General features: G+C 41.7%; 2 protein-coding genes across 2 annotated transcripts; one reads left to right on the top strand and one right to left on the bottom strand.

Annotated features, from left to right (window-relative positions):
* The first annotated feature begins 896 nt into the window (after nt 1-896).
* On the top strand, nt 897-4,139 carry gjb7 (gap junction protein beta 7). Its single transcript, XM_003977315.3, has 2 exons — nt 897-1,221; nt 2,332-4,139. The coding sequence occupies exon 2, from the start codon at nt 2,358-2,360 to the stop codon at nt 3,147-3,149; it is 792 nt and encodes a 263-aa protein (XP_003977364.1). The 5' UTR covers nt 897-1,221; nt 2,332-2,357; the 3' UTR covers nt 3,150-4,139.
* On the bottom strand, nt 3,993-16,938 carry znf292b (zinc finger protein 292b). Its single transcript, XM_011618468.2, has 8 exons — nt 16,732-16,938; nt 14,439-14,593; nt 14,222-14,300; nt 13,919-14,054; nt 13,327-13,529; nt 12,577-12,713; nt 12,340-12,481; nt 3,993-10,692 (listed from the first exon to the last, which is right to left on the bottom strand). Exons 1-8 carry the CDS (start codon nt 16,894-16,896, stop codon nt 4,642-4,644), a joined length of 7,068 nt encoding a protein of 2,355 aa, XP_011616770.2. The 5' UTR covers nt 16,897-16,938; the 3' UTR covers nt 3,993-4,641.
* Nucleotides 16,939-18,585: the final 1,647 nt, after the last annotated feature.

The raw sequence follows: 18,585 nt of genomic DNA, 5'->3' as shown, positions 1-18,585 counted from the left end.
AGAGAGAGAGGAGAAGGGGGAGGACAGGTAGAGTAAAGACTAGGCAGAGAGCATAGAAATACATTAATTATATTAATTATAATAAACTGCTGGTAGAGTTGAGTGGGTCAGCAGGGTTGGAGGTCAGTAGGTCAGCATACAACTATGAAGGCAGCGATACCTGGAGATGGACACTGAGGGGGGTGAATGTGTTCATGACATCAAACAGGGAAACTTTGACAGTCATTTTGATACTGTATTGAACATATTCCTACAACCTGCCTATACACAAAAACACTGCACCACATTACAGCGAAATAATTCCAAAACACATCTCATTTCAATTGTTCAATTTTCACAGTAAAAGTTGGGTAAAGGGACACTTTGATTTGCACCTTTTGAGTCAGTGAAATAGGAAAGTCTGCCCCAAAATGGGATTTCTCATGACAAAACATGAACACTATTTAAATTATACTGCATACATAGACTATACACTGATGTTTTACATATGATTTTATATTTCAAATCAATTGAATCTTACAATTTGTTATATAATCTTAGAAATGTTTATTTGAGGTTTGAAATAGAGAAACATGTAATTACTTTTCATTCATTACTTACATTGAGACTGACTTGTGAACACAGTGTGAGCACAGCCAGAAATATGACCAGTGTGCAATAAATGGAAAACCCAGGATCAAAGTGATCCATACTGGTTACTGGTTTTAAAACAAACCGAGTAGAGCCAAAGTGCAATAGCTGTCCCTACAAGTAATAAAGTTCATTTTTTCATTATACAATATTTGTAGTTTTAGTTTTACAACAACAGTTTCCTGTCCTAGAATATTTAAACGAGAAACCAGGAAAGCACACACCTGAGGTTAAATGTATTATTTATTAGCAGTATAATGTTACAAAAATACAGAGAGAGACTGAACAGGTCAGACAGCATACTTTATTTGCATTAGCCATGGTGATGTTATACACACAAACACACACACACACACACACACACACACACATACGCGTGCATGTTAAAGAGCTCACATGAAGGAAGGCTCTTGCTAGTTCTCAGCTGACATTAAACAAAATGAATCATGTGACCCAAGAGAGACGGCAGCAGTTTGCATCTGATTTGGATCCCGAGGAAGGTGTGGGGTGGAGTCCTGAGCATTGGAGGACGCACAGCTCAGCCTCGACACCACCTGCTGCCACCAACAGATCCCCCATCAGAAGCCACAGGTAAGGTCCCATTAAGAACTAGAATAATTAGAAACGTTCCCATAACATTTTGATGCATATCGTGTCATTTGTGTCTTCAGGCTAATTTATTCTCTGGTACAACATTTTGAACAACAAACATTCTGAATCACTCTATAATTTATGTGATCAAATTGTATCATTTTAATTTGTACCAACATGTAAGATGTCTTCTGATATGTTAGTAGTATTGAGATCTTTTTTTAAGCTCCTACACATGTAAAAGCTACTCTGACTAAAATCCAACCGTCCAACCAATAAAGTACATTATGACGTTTCGCGAGTTAAAACACCGTCAATGCGTTTGTTTTTCACTACCTCATAAATTAATTCCATATTATATTTCCATTGGAAAATCTTCAGCCAGTAATCATTGATGATGTTTAAGGTAAATCGAAGCAGATGACATTGGAGTTCCCTAAAAAGTGCCACTGTTAACCAGCTGCTTACATTTACTCAGATGACTAAAGAGAAATATGATCCTGGGTCGATGTTATCGTAACTACTGACTGTCCTGCAGCTAAAAACCAGCCCGTCCAGTCTGGGACTCTGAAACGCCAAGCCCACTCATGTTCCTAAACAGGTGTCTTCACCATCCTGTGCTGGATTAGCAGAATTTAGATCTAACTGCAATGAGGACAAGCTACCATCCATTTAAGTACTCATCAAAATTCATGTTCTGGATGATCATAAGGCTGGAAAGTTTCATTTCCAAATCTCCAGATCTGGATCTCACATTTTCTTTAGGTATTCGTAGGGCCTTTGCCAGAAAAGTTTCATCTTGATCATAAGCCTATAATTGCCGTTAGAATAAATGCTCACCAGTGCAAGTGCCTCCTAGTTTTCCATCAAACAGGGTTAGGTTATACAGGAAAATGCAGAATATCAGTGCAGCAATGCAGATCCACAACCCCAGGGGGGGGGGGACAGAGAGCATACAGTTAGCTCCAACTCTCACGCACACAAGCTGCAGTGCTCAGAAAAACAATGAGCTTAACAATACGGGCAGCTTCAAGTTGCCCTGAGGATGAAAGGTTGTTCACTGTTATCAAAGTGTGCGTGCATTTAATACTTTGTCATAACACCTTACAGCTTGTGCTCAGACCCATCCTTCCAAAATGAACTGGGGCTTTCTGGAGAACATCCTCAGCGGAGTGAACAAATACTCCACGGTGATCGGGCGCATCTGGCTCTCCGTCGTCTTCCTCTTCAGAATCCTGGTGTATGTCGCAGCAGCCGAGCAAGTGTGGAAGGACGAGATGAAGGAGTTTGTGTGCAACACCCGTCAGCCTGGCTGCGAGACTGCCTGCTTCAACCACTTCTTCCCCATCTCGCAGGTGCGCCTCTGGGCCATGCAGCTCATCCTGGTATCAACCCCATCCCTGCTGGTGGCCCTGCATGTGGCCTACAGGGAGCACCGTGAGGCCAAGCACAAGAAACAACTGTACAAGGACAAAGCAACCATTGACGGAGGATTGTTTTTAACCTACATCGCCAGTCTGGTTTTTAAGACTGCTTTTGAGGTCGGCTCCCTGCTCATCTTCTACTTTGTTTACAACGGTTTCGAGCTCCCTGTGTTGCTCCGCTGCAACCAGAGTCCCTGTCCAAACACAGTGGACTGTTTCATTGGCAAAGCCACCGAAAAGAAGATTTTCCTCTACATCATGGCCTGCACTTCTGTACTTTGCATCTTTCTCAATTCGGTGGAGCTCCTCTACATTATATGGAAACAATTAGTCAAATGCGTCATCCGGCATCACGTTCCTGTGGAGAAGAGACCGTCCTCTCGCTACCACTCACAAGGGTCCAACATCAACAGATATGTCTCTGTTGAGCCTGGTGTCATTAACGAAGGTGGCCCCATAAAGGCTAAAGCTGAAAACTTCCCAGTTCATTCTGGGACTCATTAAACACTGTTGTAAAGCCTGTTGGCATCAAAGCCCTTCAGTCTACTGTAATCAGAAAATGGGAATATAGGATATTATATGGAGAGATGGGACAAATGTCTCCTGTGGATTTTATGAGCCCATTTGGATATTAAATAAGCTCATATATTGCACTGGACCATGGATTTTCCTGCCTCTCACAGGTCAAAGCTGGCACGGGGATGGAAGGATTGAGATCTTTATATGGTTTCTTATTTAGCTCCACAAGAGGGATCTTCCAACATTATGAACAAACTGTATAACAGAGGGCGAATACTCCTTAAATGAAACTGAAACTATGCAGCTGGAACAAAAAGGGAAACTGTGTTTGACTTTGGTATGAACTATTATTTGATTTTCCTGTGTTCTTAAAATGAATCATGTATTTATTGCACAGTAACTGATAGATACAACACATGTGATCTGTTGTGCATGCTGAGCTGGTCCAAATTACAGATTATTTAAACCAGCAGTCTAAAAAGGTCTCTTTTACAGGTTTTATGTGTTAAAGTGTTAAGTAGCTCAAGTTTTTGGAGCAAATACACCTTTAATTTGACAAAAGCTTGTAATAAAACAAGAATCCAGAGCTGTTCTATAGTTGTCTCTGTAGTTTAGGATTATCTTTTGAGTAAAGGGCCACACAAGGGTGCAAACGTTTTAACGTTTGCTCAAACATCTTCACGCACCCGTTTCTCTCGCTAGGTGACTTTCACGTTGCATCGCCTTCTCATGGACACGTTACTCTTATTTACGCGTGGGGTGTTTAAGCTTCCACAGGCTGCTCAGCTGGACAGTCACTAAAGCAATGTGAGGGCTACAAAAGGAACAAACGGAAAAAGAAACAACTTTATTTGCAACGCCCCCTTAAATAGGGTAAATTACAACACAAGAAGGACTGAAGTTTATCACCTTTCAATGCAGTGTCAGTTACAAAATGCTCATGTGATTAATAAAAGAACCTTGTTCACATTTTAAGACCTAAAATTGTTTATAAAATTGACTAAGTGTGCAGAATAATGACATCATTCAAAGGCTTTTTAATCCTGCAAACTCAGCTAAGAAAATAATGAAAAGAAACACGAGTTGTAAACAGCTGTCTGTTTAATAAGAGGGCCGCTGGTGGCAGTAAGTATTAATCTATATACACACAATGATTCCACTAAACACAAACAATACAATGCCTTTTCAAACCCACTTTATGGTCCCACAGGGATAATTAAGAAAGCTAAAGCATATGTTGTATTGTGATTGTAGCAAAAATTTCAAATAGCACTTTCGTACGCACAAACAAAAAAGATATATATAAAAAGAAACATGCCATAGACTATTCTAATAAAATAAATCTGACATTTCTGTCTAATGCAATTATTTTTGAAGAAGGGGACATATCACACATAGGGCACCAATATGCAGATTTCCCCAAAAGTCCTGAGCTTCTGCTTTTGAAAAACCCCCAAAAAGAAACCTGCAGCCTGGATCATTTCCCCCTCAAAACCACCGTGGGCCTCATATCCTGCAGCTGGGTCAACATCAAGTTAGTGACACCCGAAAAGGCCCCGTCGATGATGATCTTCACTTTGCTAAGGGATTTTAGTTTCTTATGGTTTCGGAAGTGGACGCAGATGTCCTCGGCATTCTGAATCGGCCCACCGAGGTTCATTGTGAGCGAATGATCACTTTTATTTGACTGTTCTAGAAACTTTAAAAAAGACATTTCAAATCCCATTGGTTTAAAGGTGGCTAATGGAGCGCTCAGCTTCGACACTTGCTGTTGCATTAATGCAGGAGAAGAGAAGTCCGATTCTTCCTCCCCACTACATTCGAGGTCAAGCTTGGGACGTGCAATTTTCTTGGGTTTCAGCCTTTCTGGAAATTTTCTTGGACGACCTCTTTTACGTTTGACCATAAGAGAACCGCCAAAACCTTCAATGTTTGACAATTTGCTGTCAAACAAGACTATGGGGATCTTTGCCGAGGTCCGCCTGCGTAGAACTGGCTTGGAACCTCCGGAATCGTCTTCGTCAGGGCTGGTTTCCACAGTCATCTCACTGCTTGACAGTTCAGAGTCGGATTTGGAATCGTCACTCCTGAGGGAACTCCACCTCAGCCTGGGGGTCTTTTTGCAGAAAATGAAATGACTCCTCTGGTGTTCCAGAAACTTCTCAGAAAGTCCATGTCCTAAATAATGCTTCAGTATGTTGCGCTCCGATTTCATGACCGACTCACAGCCTTTAATCATGCAGGGATACTGCAGTGGAAATTTCTTGGTGCACAAAGCGGATGCCTCCACTTTGGTTTTCAAAGAGGGTTTCCCATACGCTGTCCAAATATTGTTTTTTGATCGTTTTTTCCTCTTGGCATCGCCTCTTTTCCAGATCTTTCTATTGCTTTCAATGTTCTCCTTTCCATTCATGGCCTTGGTAAGTTGATAACGTAATGCGCCGGAGCTCCGTTTCAGTTTAGCTCTCTTTATCTGTTCCTTCTTTAGCTTGGCCCTGTAGAGCTTCCCGTGTTTCTTCATGTAATGCCTGACCATGTTTGACTTTGTGGCATATGAACGGTCACAACCTTCAAACTCACACCTGAACGAACAATTTAATTGTTCTAGCTGATCCAACATATCATTATGCTGCTCTCTGACATGTCCAATATACATACATGCAGTGTTGAAGACGGCTGGACATCCTTGATAACCACAAATAAATGTCTGGGGTTTGATGTTTGACAGCAAATCTCCAATGTAATCAACACCAAAAAGATGCAGGTGAAAATAATGCTGCACAAGGTTGGGCACTTCCTGGAACACTCGGGAGCAATCTTTGACCTGGCACCTAAACTCAGAAATTCTGAAAAGCTCGGCATAATCCTCCTCGTTAGCTTCAAGTCCATTGTTCTGCGCTGGGTCTTTGCTCACTGCTAAAGCTGATAGAGCAGACTGGTGAACCACTCTGTAATGAAGAATCAGATTGTGCTGAATGGTGAAAGCTGCTTTACAGCCTTGGTGACTGCAGCGATATGGTCTTAACGGGCTTATGCAGTGGTCTAAAGCAGGCTTCTTCTCTTTTGTCTTCTTAGTAATGGCAATGCTCGGTTTCTTTGTCTCACTTGTGATTGCCGACTGATTGCCGGGGGGAGGAAGCTCATTAGCCTGTGAACAAGGGCCTGCCGCTTGCAGGTGCTGAGAAGAGGTCAAATGGCTGAAATCTTGGTGTTTTTCATTAGTGGTGGCCACAATAGAACAAGGCACAAACGCCTGTGATGAGCAATACTGCGTTACTGCATTTTGGGTTGGACATGTCTCAGTTCTATTGTCCAAAGAAGAATGAGTAGGAGTTGTCTCTTGAGATGCTGTCTGCACCATCATAGCAGTGGTGGTGGCGGCGGCCTGCTGAGGTCTTACATCCATTTCTTCCATTTCCTTAGTAGATAATTTGTGAGTTGAATGGTAGTGAACACGGAGACTTGAGTTACGAGTGAAGGACTTATTGCATATTTGGCATTTGAAAGGTGCATATTGGCCATATCTTTTTTTAGCCACATTCACCATGTCAACGGTGTAGTTGTGCACTTTGGAGAGGTGTCTCCAAAGAGCAATGCCTGTCATGAAACGTAGGCTGCAGTTTTTAGTCTCGCATGCAAATGGCTTAAACTGCGCTGAGCAAAGTCCTTTGGTTTTTGTAGAGCCTGCCTTGCTGATCCCTGCTTTAGGGTTTGGCTTCACAGGCACCGCTGAGTGGGCTGAGACCTCAGTGGCTAACTGGAGCTTCTCAAAAGCACTCTGAATTTCTGTCATACCCTGTTGGTGGCTGCCTGATGAGTCACTTGGTTCCAGATCTGCATCGTGGGTTATGACGTGTGTAGGGCTCAGTATTTCTGCCCGTAGTGCTGAGCTCTCACGAAACCCAGTAAAGCTCTGCGTATTTAGGGAATGCTGGATTTCTTTGGATGTTTCCGGGATGACAGCAGAACTCTTTTGAATAACTGAATCACTGTTAGTGTAATTTAAGACTTGCTGTACTTCAGAGTTTGGGGGAAGACTGCACAAAGAGCCGAAAGACATGGGATTATTTACGTTGGCATTTGTGCCAGCATTCCTAACCGATTTTGTCTTGTTTTGAAATTCGTCCGCCAAAATTTGTTCCCGCAGCCTTCTTTTAACATCTTCAAGCGTTTTCCTTTGCACCTCTGTCGTTCTCCCGCACATTGACGAATTCTTCTGGCTGTCGGTAAGCTTTAGGCGTGGAACTGAATTTGGATTTGTATCTATTGACTGGACTGTTGTCTCAGAGTTCTGACCCTCAGAAATATACTGTTCCCTTTGTTTTGTGCTTCTGGGACCAGTGGCAAGATTTTCAGAGGGAATGTGAGGATGGACTGGGTTAGAAAAATGGCCCCCATCATAGGTCTTTACATTCGGTTGGGAATATCTTGCAGCGCAGGCCGAGGCTCCCTGGTGTTTTGCCAGTGCAGTTTCTGTAGGCTGTATGACCGAGACCCCTGGCAAGCGTTCAGCAGAATAATAAGGCGCACAGAAGTTTGGGTTGGGTGTCTGGTTATAATAAACAGACATGCCGGTTTCCTCGATATCGCACAAAGACGGTTGACTAGGAACACTTGTTTGATCTTGAATCGGAAAGTGAAGAACTGAGTTTGGTAGCTGTGTGCTGAGGTCTGACTTGTTTTGTTTACAGGCTGCACCTTTAGACAGATGGCCGCCAAGTGACTTAGGACTAACAAATTCCTTGAAACACAGGCAACAAATGAATTTTCCATCCCGAACAATAGCGGGCCATTTGCTCCTTCTGCTCCTGCTGGCTGGCTTGTGGTGATTGGGATCATTCTTTGGAATTCTTGGGAAATTCCGAGTCTGGATATTGCCATTTCTTGGCATTGCACTGTCTGTAGAGGGAACATCAACCTTTGCACATTCTGCTGAGCTGGAGGTTTTGCTTTGCTCGATCTCAGTCATGAGCGATGGCAAAACAGGATGGGAAACACTTCCCAAAGGCGGTACCTGCAAAGTTGCTGCCCTCATAGAAAAAGAAGGGGTGTTAGTGTCAGATGGACAGATGATTGAAGAGCCGCTGTGTTGACTTTGCTCATTTGGAGAAGCCGAGTGCCATTTCTGACCATTTGGATTTCTATCACTTCCGAGCTGGGAAAGGACAGATGGAGTTAAGCCAGTCTCCAGTTTGACTGAAAAGTTCGGATTGAGAGAGGACTGAGAGTGTACTGGAGCATAATTTGGGATTGTTGTATTAGTATGAGGTTGCGACTGAATTATATTCTCCCTCGGAACTCCAGGAACTGGTAGTCTGCTGTTCTGCTGGTCACCTGAAAAATCACTCGTCACCAATCGTGCTTTAGGTGCCAAAACATAAGTTACTTTTATGGGAGTTCGTGCATGTTTCCATTGCTCATAGAAATCTGGGTGACTGGCTCTCATGTGCTTGGTAACACTTCGCTGAGCACCGTAGTGCCTCCGACAGGTTTGAAAAGCACAGTGATATCGCTTGTTTTGGCCTGCAGGGGGAGCTGTGTCACTCATGGTTGTCAAAGACATATCCCGCTTGACTGGAGATATTGGTTGAGAAACTGGCTCCGTGGGTGTGTAGAGGGGTGAAACTGAGGACAGCCTGCTACTGCAAAGTGGCTGCTGCTGTTCAGTAAATGGCAAGTTACTTTCAGACTTGTAACTTACTGATCCTAAAGGAGCATCAGTGTTAAAAATTTGTGGCTGGGATTTTATCATCTGTGCATTATGTTTATTGGAGTGGAATGGCCTCGGAGAGTCAAGAGGATCACTGCCTAATCCACATCTGTGTCCATCTGAATCAGATAAATTGGGATTTATGGGCTGAATCACAGATTTAATTAAATCCTGCGACTGGCTAGTTTGTAGTTCAGTTTTGACTTTGTTGTGTGGGTCCACGGATATGTCTGATGGCTTACGCGAGCTTTCTGTGGTAACTGGAAACTGTTCAAATTCGGGATGAGCTGCACTCTTAGAGCTGGATTTTCCTAGAGAACTCTCTGGTTGATTATGACTAGTAAGCATTTGCTTTATAAGTGAAACAGGCTGCATATTCTGGGGTTTTGTTCCAAGAGATGTGCTTTCTTTCTTGCCGACATGCTTCTCCTGATGTAAATCCAGCAGCTTTAAAGACTGAAAGACCTTTCCACAGTCTCCAACTTTGCAAGTGAACCTTTTGTAATGGAGTTCCTCGTGATCATAGAGTTTATAGGCCTGGCTGAAAATCTTCCCACAGTTTGGAAACATGCATCTGGCCCTAAAATCAGGATGTGTTCTTTTGTGTTCAAGGAGCTCGCCGTTGGACTGGAAACGTGCCTTGCAGTTCAGCTGTACACAGGCGTATGGATTTGTGTCGGAGTGGAGCCGTGAGTGGTCATTCAGATGAGACGTACTCACAAAGCGGCGTCTGCAGTATTGGCAAACTACTTTTTTGCTTCTCATTTCGAGGAATGTCTTGGCTTCTTCATCGTCACCGTGACTTTTAACGTGTGCTATAAGGTTTTTCAAAAACTTTAAGCTCCTCCTGCATTTCCCAACAGGGCACACGTAGGCATCTGCCGTCTCCATGTCACACCTAGACAGTCTAATCTCCACATGAGGCATCAACATTCCATTTTTCACCTGGGAAACAAATTTTTCTTTTAAATCGTTGTCCATCTTCAATTTCGATGCTGCTGTGTCAGGGACACTCACTTCAGGAGTGGTCAGTTCCTTGGTTTTCAGCGCATTAAGCCTTTCCTTGCATGACTGTTTAACATGAGACTTTACATGAGGAAGGAATATGTCTTTTGTGCTAAAGCTCTGGGCGCATATCGGACATCTATAAACGCCATTGCAGAAATGAATTTGGGCATGACGTACAATCCTGTGACCAAGAAATTCTTTATCGCACAACACACAATACTGCATATATGCTTGCCAGTGTCTGACTTTAGTAGATATGAATCCTTTGTCTCTCAGTTTCTTTATTTCTCTGTTTTTCTGTCTCCTCTGCTTCACATCTGGCACTTCATAGGCATCACTTATTAGGTTCTCTGAAGTATTGTTAAAACAGACCTGGCTGAAAGCCTCTTCGTCTTGTTGAGGCTCCTCCTCATTCAGCAAATCAATGGATGAGACAATCGAAGCTTCTTCACCCATGAGTGCTAAACACTGACGTTTAAGTGTCCTCCAATCCCAGAATTCTGGATCAAAAGGCCACTGGGTTTTCAAAACAAGCAGGAGTTCACAGCGTAGCGAGTTAGGAACTGGCATTTTCTCCTCCTCCACTTTCTGATCTGGTTCGTTATAAAGAGTCTCCACAGCGTAGTATGCATCCACAGTGGGCTCCAAGAGGAACTCGGTAAGTTGGCAAGCTCTCTTGACTTCCAGGTCGGTGGGAAGCAAACAAGAAATCGTTTTACACACCGATGCTTTTGTGTTTCCGTCATCAGATTCCACCCGTAGAGCTCTGATACACATTTCAATGCACACTGGCAGCCCGGTGTGGTCAATCTACAAGAGAAGAATAGAGATTTCCTTTTAAAGAGCTGAACACATGAACGCAACCCTTGTTCCCTTTTGTTGCTTTTACACACTAAAGCTTGGTTTAAATATTTTGACAAACTAATGTCAAAGGGGATTCATTAGAAAAGCCTGAGGTGTCACACCGGAGGTGGCGTGCTTCTAGTGATGTGTGATAGCGTAAAAGGGGAAAAATCCAAGGTTGGGATGAAAACTTGTGTTCTGGTACCTCCCCCTACTACCAGAACACCCTCCATGTTTTGTCTGCCCTGGGGCTTGAACCAAGAATCCTCTGCTTCTCAGCCCAGTTGCCAACAGACTGAGCCTCACATCACCCTCATAAAAGACACAGGAAATCAGAATTTGTCTGTAAAAATGTATTCCTAATAAGCAAGCCCACCCCTGAATTTGCAATAATTTGGTCAAAATCCATTTTAAAAAGCTGATTTTTTTTTCTTACCAAATCAAGTGTAGTTTTTATGCCCCCCCAGTATTCATCTACAGTTATCGCCACCTTCAGAGCTGCATGCTGGCCTACTGACCTCTGACCCACTCAACTCGAGTCTACCAGCAGCTTATTTTAATTAATATAATATATTTCTGTATGTTCTACCTATTCTATCCTCTACCTGTACCCCCCCCCCCCTTCTCCCCTCTCTCTACCCAGCCGGCCATCAGTAGGAGAGTCCCCCTATATGAGCCTGGTCCTGCTCAAAGTTTCTTCCTGTTAAAGGCTACAGTAATAAAACTAATTACCATACTTAGATAGCTAAAACTTTCAAAAATACTAACTTGTGTGTACTATTACTGGAAGCATAGCTAACTGTGGAGTTTGTTATTTGTGTGTGTGCAATTTAGCAATGCGAGTTATGTTAGCTACACAACCACAGCCAGTGGTTCTCAAATTTAGTTCCTTGTACTGAAAGGAATCACTTTCCTCAATGTTTATGGATCGTACAGACAAGTTTTACTATTTTTAGATAAAACCTGCTACATGCAGGCTCACCCAATGCTTTTAAACAATTGCTTTAAATCATTTCCAATATCTGAATTATGACTGCAAACCACCTATTCATCATCATCCTACCACTGGATAAGTTCAACTGACTCATCCTGACAAAGCAAAATCTGTCTGGCACAAAAGAGGCATTCACATGTAATGCTGAAAATCAACCGCTTCAACAATCTGGAAAGGGTTCAAATTTCAAAATTCAGCAGCGGTAGAGCTCATTCTCTAGCCTAAAACATTCAGGACAGTTGCCGATCTTGTCTAAAAAGGACAATTTCATATTTTTCATGAGTGTGCAAGAAGAAAATAAATATCAGACCCTAAATTTTGAACAGGATTTTGAAGTCAGACAGAGCAAATATGGTTTGTATGTCTTAAATTCATATGAAAGTAAATATGTGGTTTGTAAAAATGCATTAACCAAAACCAGAACACTACAGGAACAATGCCCAGGTAGAAACAAGGGAGGAACAGGTAAGAACATTGCTGTGATTTTGTTGATTCAAAGTACTACCACCAGAGGCGGATCTATAAGGTTGGCTTACTCATACAATGACAGACAGAAAAGTGAACATATTGAAGAACTTTTCTGGTTTGACAGTAACCATAAAAGCTGACTTTCAACCCACCTCTGATTGGACGACCTTGATCAGGAACAAGATGTGATACACAGTTTTGGAGAGCAGGGACATTTGACGGCACTGGTCCAAAAATGCCTGCTCCGTTGGCTCCAAACGTTTCAGCAACTTGCTCCAAAACAAAGTCAGTTCCCTAAAAAGGGAGAATTCATTTTTTATTTTCTCTCTGATCTGTCTGAGGCAAGTAGTTGACTGCATAAGAAGGCACCATTGTTTGTGCTTTCTTACCAAGCACAATAGGAATCTCCTTGGAGAAGTTGTCTGGTTAAGAATGCTGAGCATAAGCTGAAAGCTGCTTTCTCATCACCGTCTGACTCCAGATTGCAGATCATCTCTAACGCATCATGACAGTCCTCCTTTGAAAGCTGCGGACAGACGGGCAACAAATAACAACTCAGCCACTGTAGATTAACAGGGAAATCATTACACACTTTGAGCAGGTGCACAGCTACATTTCTTTTCCTTAAAAAGCCGATGGCTCTTTTTTTAAACATAGGACTATCTTAAAGGCGATCAAAAGATAATTATTAACATTTTATTAACGTCGCAAGAACAAAGTTCGATTTGGCCAGGACACTTGCAGAGAAACCCACTTGCCAAACTCCTGCACTATGTCCCCTTATGCTGATCTTTGTTCTTTGTCTACGCCTTATGCGACACTCTCCACTGTGCACATTTGATCTACCTCAGTGTTCATGCTTCCTCGCTGTTTCTGAAAGCTAATCAGGACTGACTGATCTCTGCGTCGGTATAAAAGTTGACATTTCTGCTATTCTGGATAAACCATTGCAATTTTCTGACTAATCTTGTGATCTTGCCATTTTGTGATCCACTAATTCTTACAAATTGTGACTTAAATAATACAAGAAGTGAACCCACATCCTCTTTATATTCTCATCTAATGCATTGCAGTGCACAGTGGGCTGTGACGTGCTGCAAAGATCTCGTGTGTTATACAAACATCAATGTACAGGGTACCTCTTCCATCAGCTGGTCTCGCTCTGAGGTAGCACAGAGGCAAACCAGGTACAGCTGCTTGAAAGAACTCTTCTCTGGGAAGGCAGGACACTGAGAGCACACCGCTGCCAGCGCTGCAGCCTTCTCTGCCTGACTGTCTTTCATTAACTGCTTCACTCTCATCTCCAGGAGGACGGGACCCTCCTGCATCAGGAACGTCGCAACTACAACCAAAAGGATTGCAGAGTATTTTTTTATGAATTGAAAATCATCTTTAAAAAGACAAACTACAATCTCAATGGAGCCCTGTCTGATCCATTATTTTCTTTCTCTGAACATGGATTTTTGCAGGCTGCCCTATCAAAAGCACAAAAAAAATTGTTTCTCACCTAAATTGCTTGTGATTGATAACAATCTTTCAGTTAAGGATATGATGGTTAAATGGTTAGTGCCTGGACTCTGAATGGTTCATGTAGAAAAATATATTTTAAATTCCATAAAATCAAATCAGATCCTGGTTTTGTCAAATCTAATATTGTATCATGGTGCAGTTACCTATGGAAAGAGTGATGCAAAAAAAACCCCAAACAAACAATGAAAAGCATTAACTCACCTTCTTCAGGCTGCAGCTTCTCCCTGGACAGAAGGCCTTTTAGAACCTGGCTGTTCCAAACACCATCATACTGACACAAACCAACCAGGACAGATGGCTGAGAGATCCCATTCTCTTGCAACTTCGCCGAAGAGAACTGTCCATAACAGGAAAAGACAGAATGAAGCAAGAGCTGTGTAATCATGTTGTGAAAGAAAAGAAACAACAGACAAAAAAACATGTATCTCAATGAAAAGTGTTAAAAACAATGTGTTGTTATCATGCTAGTATTCAACGTTGTATCATCGGAATCCTTGACTCTACCTGCACAGATAACTGGAACTTTTTCCATAAGTCTTCTGGGACGGTTATCTTGAGTGAGAGCAGAAGCTCCACAAAACTCCTGAAATTTCACAAAAGAGATGAAGTCTGACAGCACTTTTATACATACATGCAAGTCAAAATACACAATTATTGAAAGACTCAAAAGCATGGTGAAAATTATAGGATGTGGTATTAAATAGTGTTTTATGGTACTTACAGTGAAAGTCTCTCAACTACAAGAGGAACATTTTCACACTGAAGGGAGAGGTAATAGGAGGCCTGGGCATAACTTAGCAGAGCGACTATGTACACCTCCACCAATGGCAACGGGTCTTCCTCAATACTCCAGCGGCCTGCAAACTCCAACAGGGTCTGTATATAGAGGAAGATTTAGTGTTCACCCTCTAATTTCTAATTCATTAGAAATGTACCATGACTTCATCACATGGATATCCAGTTATCACTTTATTTACTTAATGTCAGCTAATGTCTTGGAAGCATTGCTGGGATCCTCCCTCTAATCCATCAACAATATCAAATGCAGTCATTAGGTATTAACCACACAAATTGCTGCCTCAGGCAATCAATAAACCCAGATGTTTGTAAGGACAGACTGGTTTGCCAATTGTACAAAAAGTAAAAATGAAGCCATTTAAGTGCAAGCTATGTTTCCATTTCTGCAACCTGGGTCTAAACAGTTTTATTGATGTGTATATTGAAGTAATGACAGGTTTTGAGGGTTGGCTGAGGCCCCATTGACACAATGACAAGGTGCAGTTGCCTCTGCAAACAAACCTGAAGTGCAAAAAATACAGATAATGAGGATTGGGAGTCACGCTAATGTGTAGTTCTGCTCTCAGCGTTCTCCGTCTATGCCTACATATGGTCCAAGACTACTCCAGCAAGCTCAGTCTCCTGCAGCTGGACTGCCCATGTCTCACATTGCTGAAAATGCAATCAAGATTTTTGGGGCCGATCACCAATTAGTGAGTTTAAATAAACCAATCACCGAATACGTCTACTTAAATAACTTGTGTATTCACACTTGTGTAATTTTAAGTATAAAAAATAAATTATTCTTAGGCCTTTTTTGCCAACATTTGGCTGGAGCTGTCCAAGATGGAAAGGTTAAATATTAAGGACCTCTAGGGGGCATTCAAGACAGGCCAGATATTTCAAAGTTCAATTAGGACAAAGCATAATCCCTTGAGACACAAACAATGGGCACAAAACCTTAACTTTCCAATATTAAATTACTTTAATGCAATTAAATCACTGCACACTCCACATCATCAATATCGATATCCAACTTGACTGTCCATCACATAGTGACAGAGCCCTAAACAATAATGCCACATACATTAGAACCCCAAACACTTTTAAACCATTGAGATGCCTCATTGGTTTATATGTGTGGGTTTTGAGTTTTGATGGTGCTAATATTTTGACTTGTCACTACGTGACACACAATAACGGAAATTTGAATCATTAGCTAGCACCATCACCAGCAAACACACATGTCAGTGCAGTGAAACCTATTGGAATAAATGCACCACCAGCTTGAGGTGAAAGATGCTACTCAATATGAGCGGCCGTTTTTGCCTCGAGTATCGTTGGTGACAGTTACTACGAGTGCCAACACTTTGGAACAAGGCCAGTATTGGCCCAGTAACCATACCTGGTATCAGTACTCACCCATCCCTGACTAAGAGAGGACAAAAGGTTTGCGTTTTCACCCAAGAAAGTTGTCAAGTAAATGGACCGTAGGGTAACGAGGCATGAAAACCATTACCATGGCAGTTAAAACATTTGAAACCAACCAGTATCCTGGGTGCACAGAGCGTTCTTTAACTGGTACCTATCAGTGTGTTAAAGGAACTCTGCGTGTGTGTGTGTGTTGGGGGGGTTGCTTTTGGGAGCGTCTGTGGGTGGATCTCCCCCTCCACAAAACGGATCCTCGATATGACTCCAACAACAACAACAATAATAATAATAACCTGAGCAAATGTATTAAGCAGTAGCGTCACACGAGAAACACTAACCACAGCATTATCAATCCCAGCAAACTTCGTTGCTGATTGGACAGACAGAAATGTTTGCATTTGCACGTACACGCGCCTGTAGCCATACACGCTAAAAGCTGACGTCTTACTATCTGTAGGCACAATTTCACCGTCAACTATATATAAGAGCACGAAAATGTGTTGTGTTAGAATGAATTCACTGGCAACAGAACACACTTTTATGGCTAATGCAAAAATATCGTTCATTACGTACTGACCCAACTATATCTACTGTAGGTGTGCGTGCGAGTAATGGTTGTGCACTCCTGTAATTACAATAGATACAATATTTCTTGGTAGTGTCACCATATCTTGCCGCACACCATATCTTGCGTTTAGGTTTGAAATACAACGTTTGTCAGTGCAATGCAGGAGGGAAAAATCAATACTATTGGCAATGACAACTGGTTAGCGTACTGGCCAAATAACCGAGAGGAAATAACTCACTCTGCAAAACCCCTGGCAATATAGAGTAGAAGACTGAATCGCAGACTCGCTGCTTTGTCTCAGCGCGACTTCCTCTAGTTTTTGCAGCCGTTCTCTCAGTTCCAGAACTGTTTCACCGATTCCCTTCTCAGGACTCGGGTCCACCTCGGCCTCTTCGTCCGCCATCTTCAAAACCTTTCCCAGCGCGTACAACAACCACTACGTAGCTGCCCACGTCACTTCTTTTCTGTTAAAGTGATTGACAAACCACTTTGTAGCACAATAGCGCCATCTTTTGTCATGGAGGGAATCTGTCAGTCTGCACATCGCTCTCTGCTGGCGAGAAGGACGCACAAACACATTCGGCATCACCTGATTGCAGCGTATCATTATTTACAAAAAAGAAGAACAACAAAATAAATAAATAAATAAAAACAAAATATCAGGTCAGCAGCCTTTACGAAAAATTATTTTTGGGCTTGTAATTCAAATTCATCAATCATATGTATTATTGGAACTATGATACAGCACAACAGATGATAATGCTTTTGTGTTTTTTTCTTTTGAAATAAATCTATTTATTGCACATTAGTCTACATAAAAACAAAAAGCAATCAGAATGTTAGAAATAGTTGCACACATGAGTGTTATAGACAGTTTGGGACAAAAGATGGCAGCGTATGAATGCAAAACAGCACATTTACCTTTCTAAGTAAATACATCCCGTGCTTAAATGATGTATACTATCTAAGATGTCAATTTGTTGCAATGTCTATAACACAAACCACTCAATGGTCATAATGTAATTACCGGTACTGTGCCAGAGCAAATGTATTAAACTTGTAAGTGAATGTTGGTGCGCATGTCAAATATGTACAAAGTATAAATAGTTTTAAGAAGTAATCACTCAAATGTTAAGAATTGGGCTAAAGTACACAAATCCTACTTAGAAAAATCTTTTGTAGAGCTTGCTTAATGACTGCATAATATTATGAGGGCCATTGTGATAAAGTCATCATACCCAGTAATGTAGCACCAATGGTAGCTGTTAATTTGTAGTCAGAAAGCATGTGAAATCCAGTTATTGGGCATATTTTTTTTATTGGGAATCAATTGCAGTAGAAATCACAAAGAAACCAAAGAAAAAGCTAAAACACAAAATAAAAAAATTAATAAACAAAAAGTTCAAATAGCTACAAATATATTTGGAAAATGGTGTACAGGCTCTTATGTGATACAGTAAGGGAAAAAACAGTAAGCAGATGGATGGATGGATGGATGGATGGATGGATGGATGGATGGATGGATGGATGGAACAATTTTGATTGTATAAGACGCTATATAAATAAAGATTGATTTGATTTGATTTGAACCTCAAACATCTTGATCGCACATAGAACATTCAATAAAAAATATATTTTTTCCATAAATACACTTTTATCTTTACATAAAAAAATCTGTTTATCCTCATTAATAATTAATTATGTAAGTGCCAAAAAAGAAAGGCTCTAATCCATTTCCCATTTTTAACTTTACAAACACTGGCCAATCACACCCAGGCTCTAAGATAATGTCACATGGGCACGTTGGTCCAAATGGGTGTCACTGCCAGTCATTGGAGGGCTGATGGCCAATGGGAGAGCAAGAGAGGATAGGAGTTTTATTGTATTAGTGGACTATACAGGGTAATGGGCTAATCCAATCTGGATCAAGACAGGTGACATTAAGGTGGCAGCAGGCAAATGTGCACTTGGGACGTAGGTTTCAACAGGTTACAGGAGTAGGAGAAACCTAACACAATCAAAGGGATGTTAACCTCGCAAATCAACGTACTCATTGTCAACATAATCAACAGTTCATCTACTCTGCAAAATA

This window comes from Takifugu rubripes, chromosome 16 (assembly GCF_901000725.2).
Source record: "Takifugu rubripes chromosome 16, fTakRub1.2, whole genome shotgun sequence".
NCBI classification, from domain to species: domain Eukaryota; kingdom Metazoa; phylum Chordata; class Actinopteri; order Tetraodontiformes; family Tetraodontidae; genus Takifugu; species Takifugu rubripes.
Note: the sequence above shows the minus strand (reverse complement) of the source record. Positions and strands in the feature narration are given on the sequence as shown.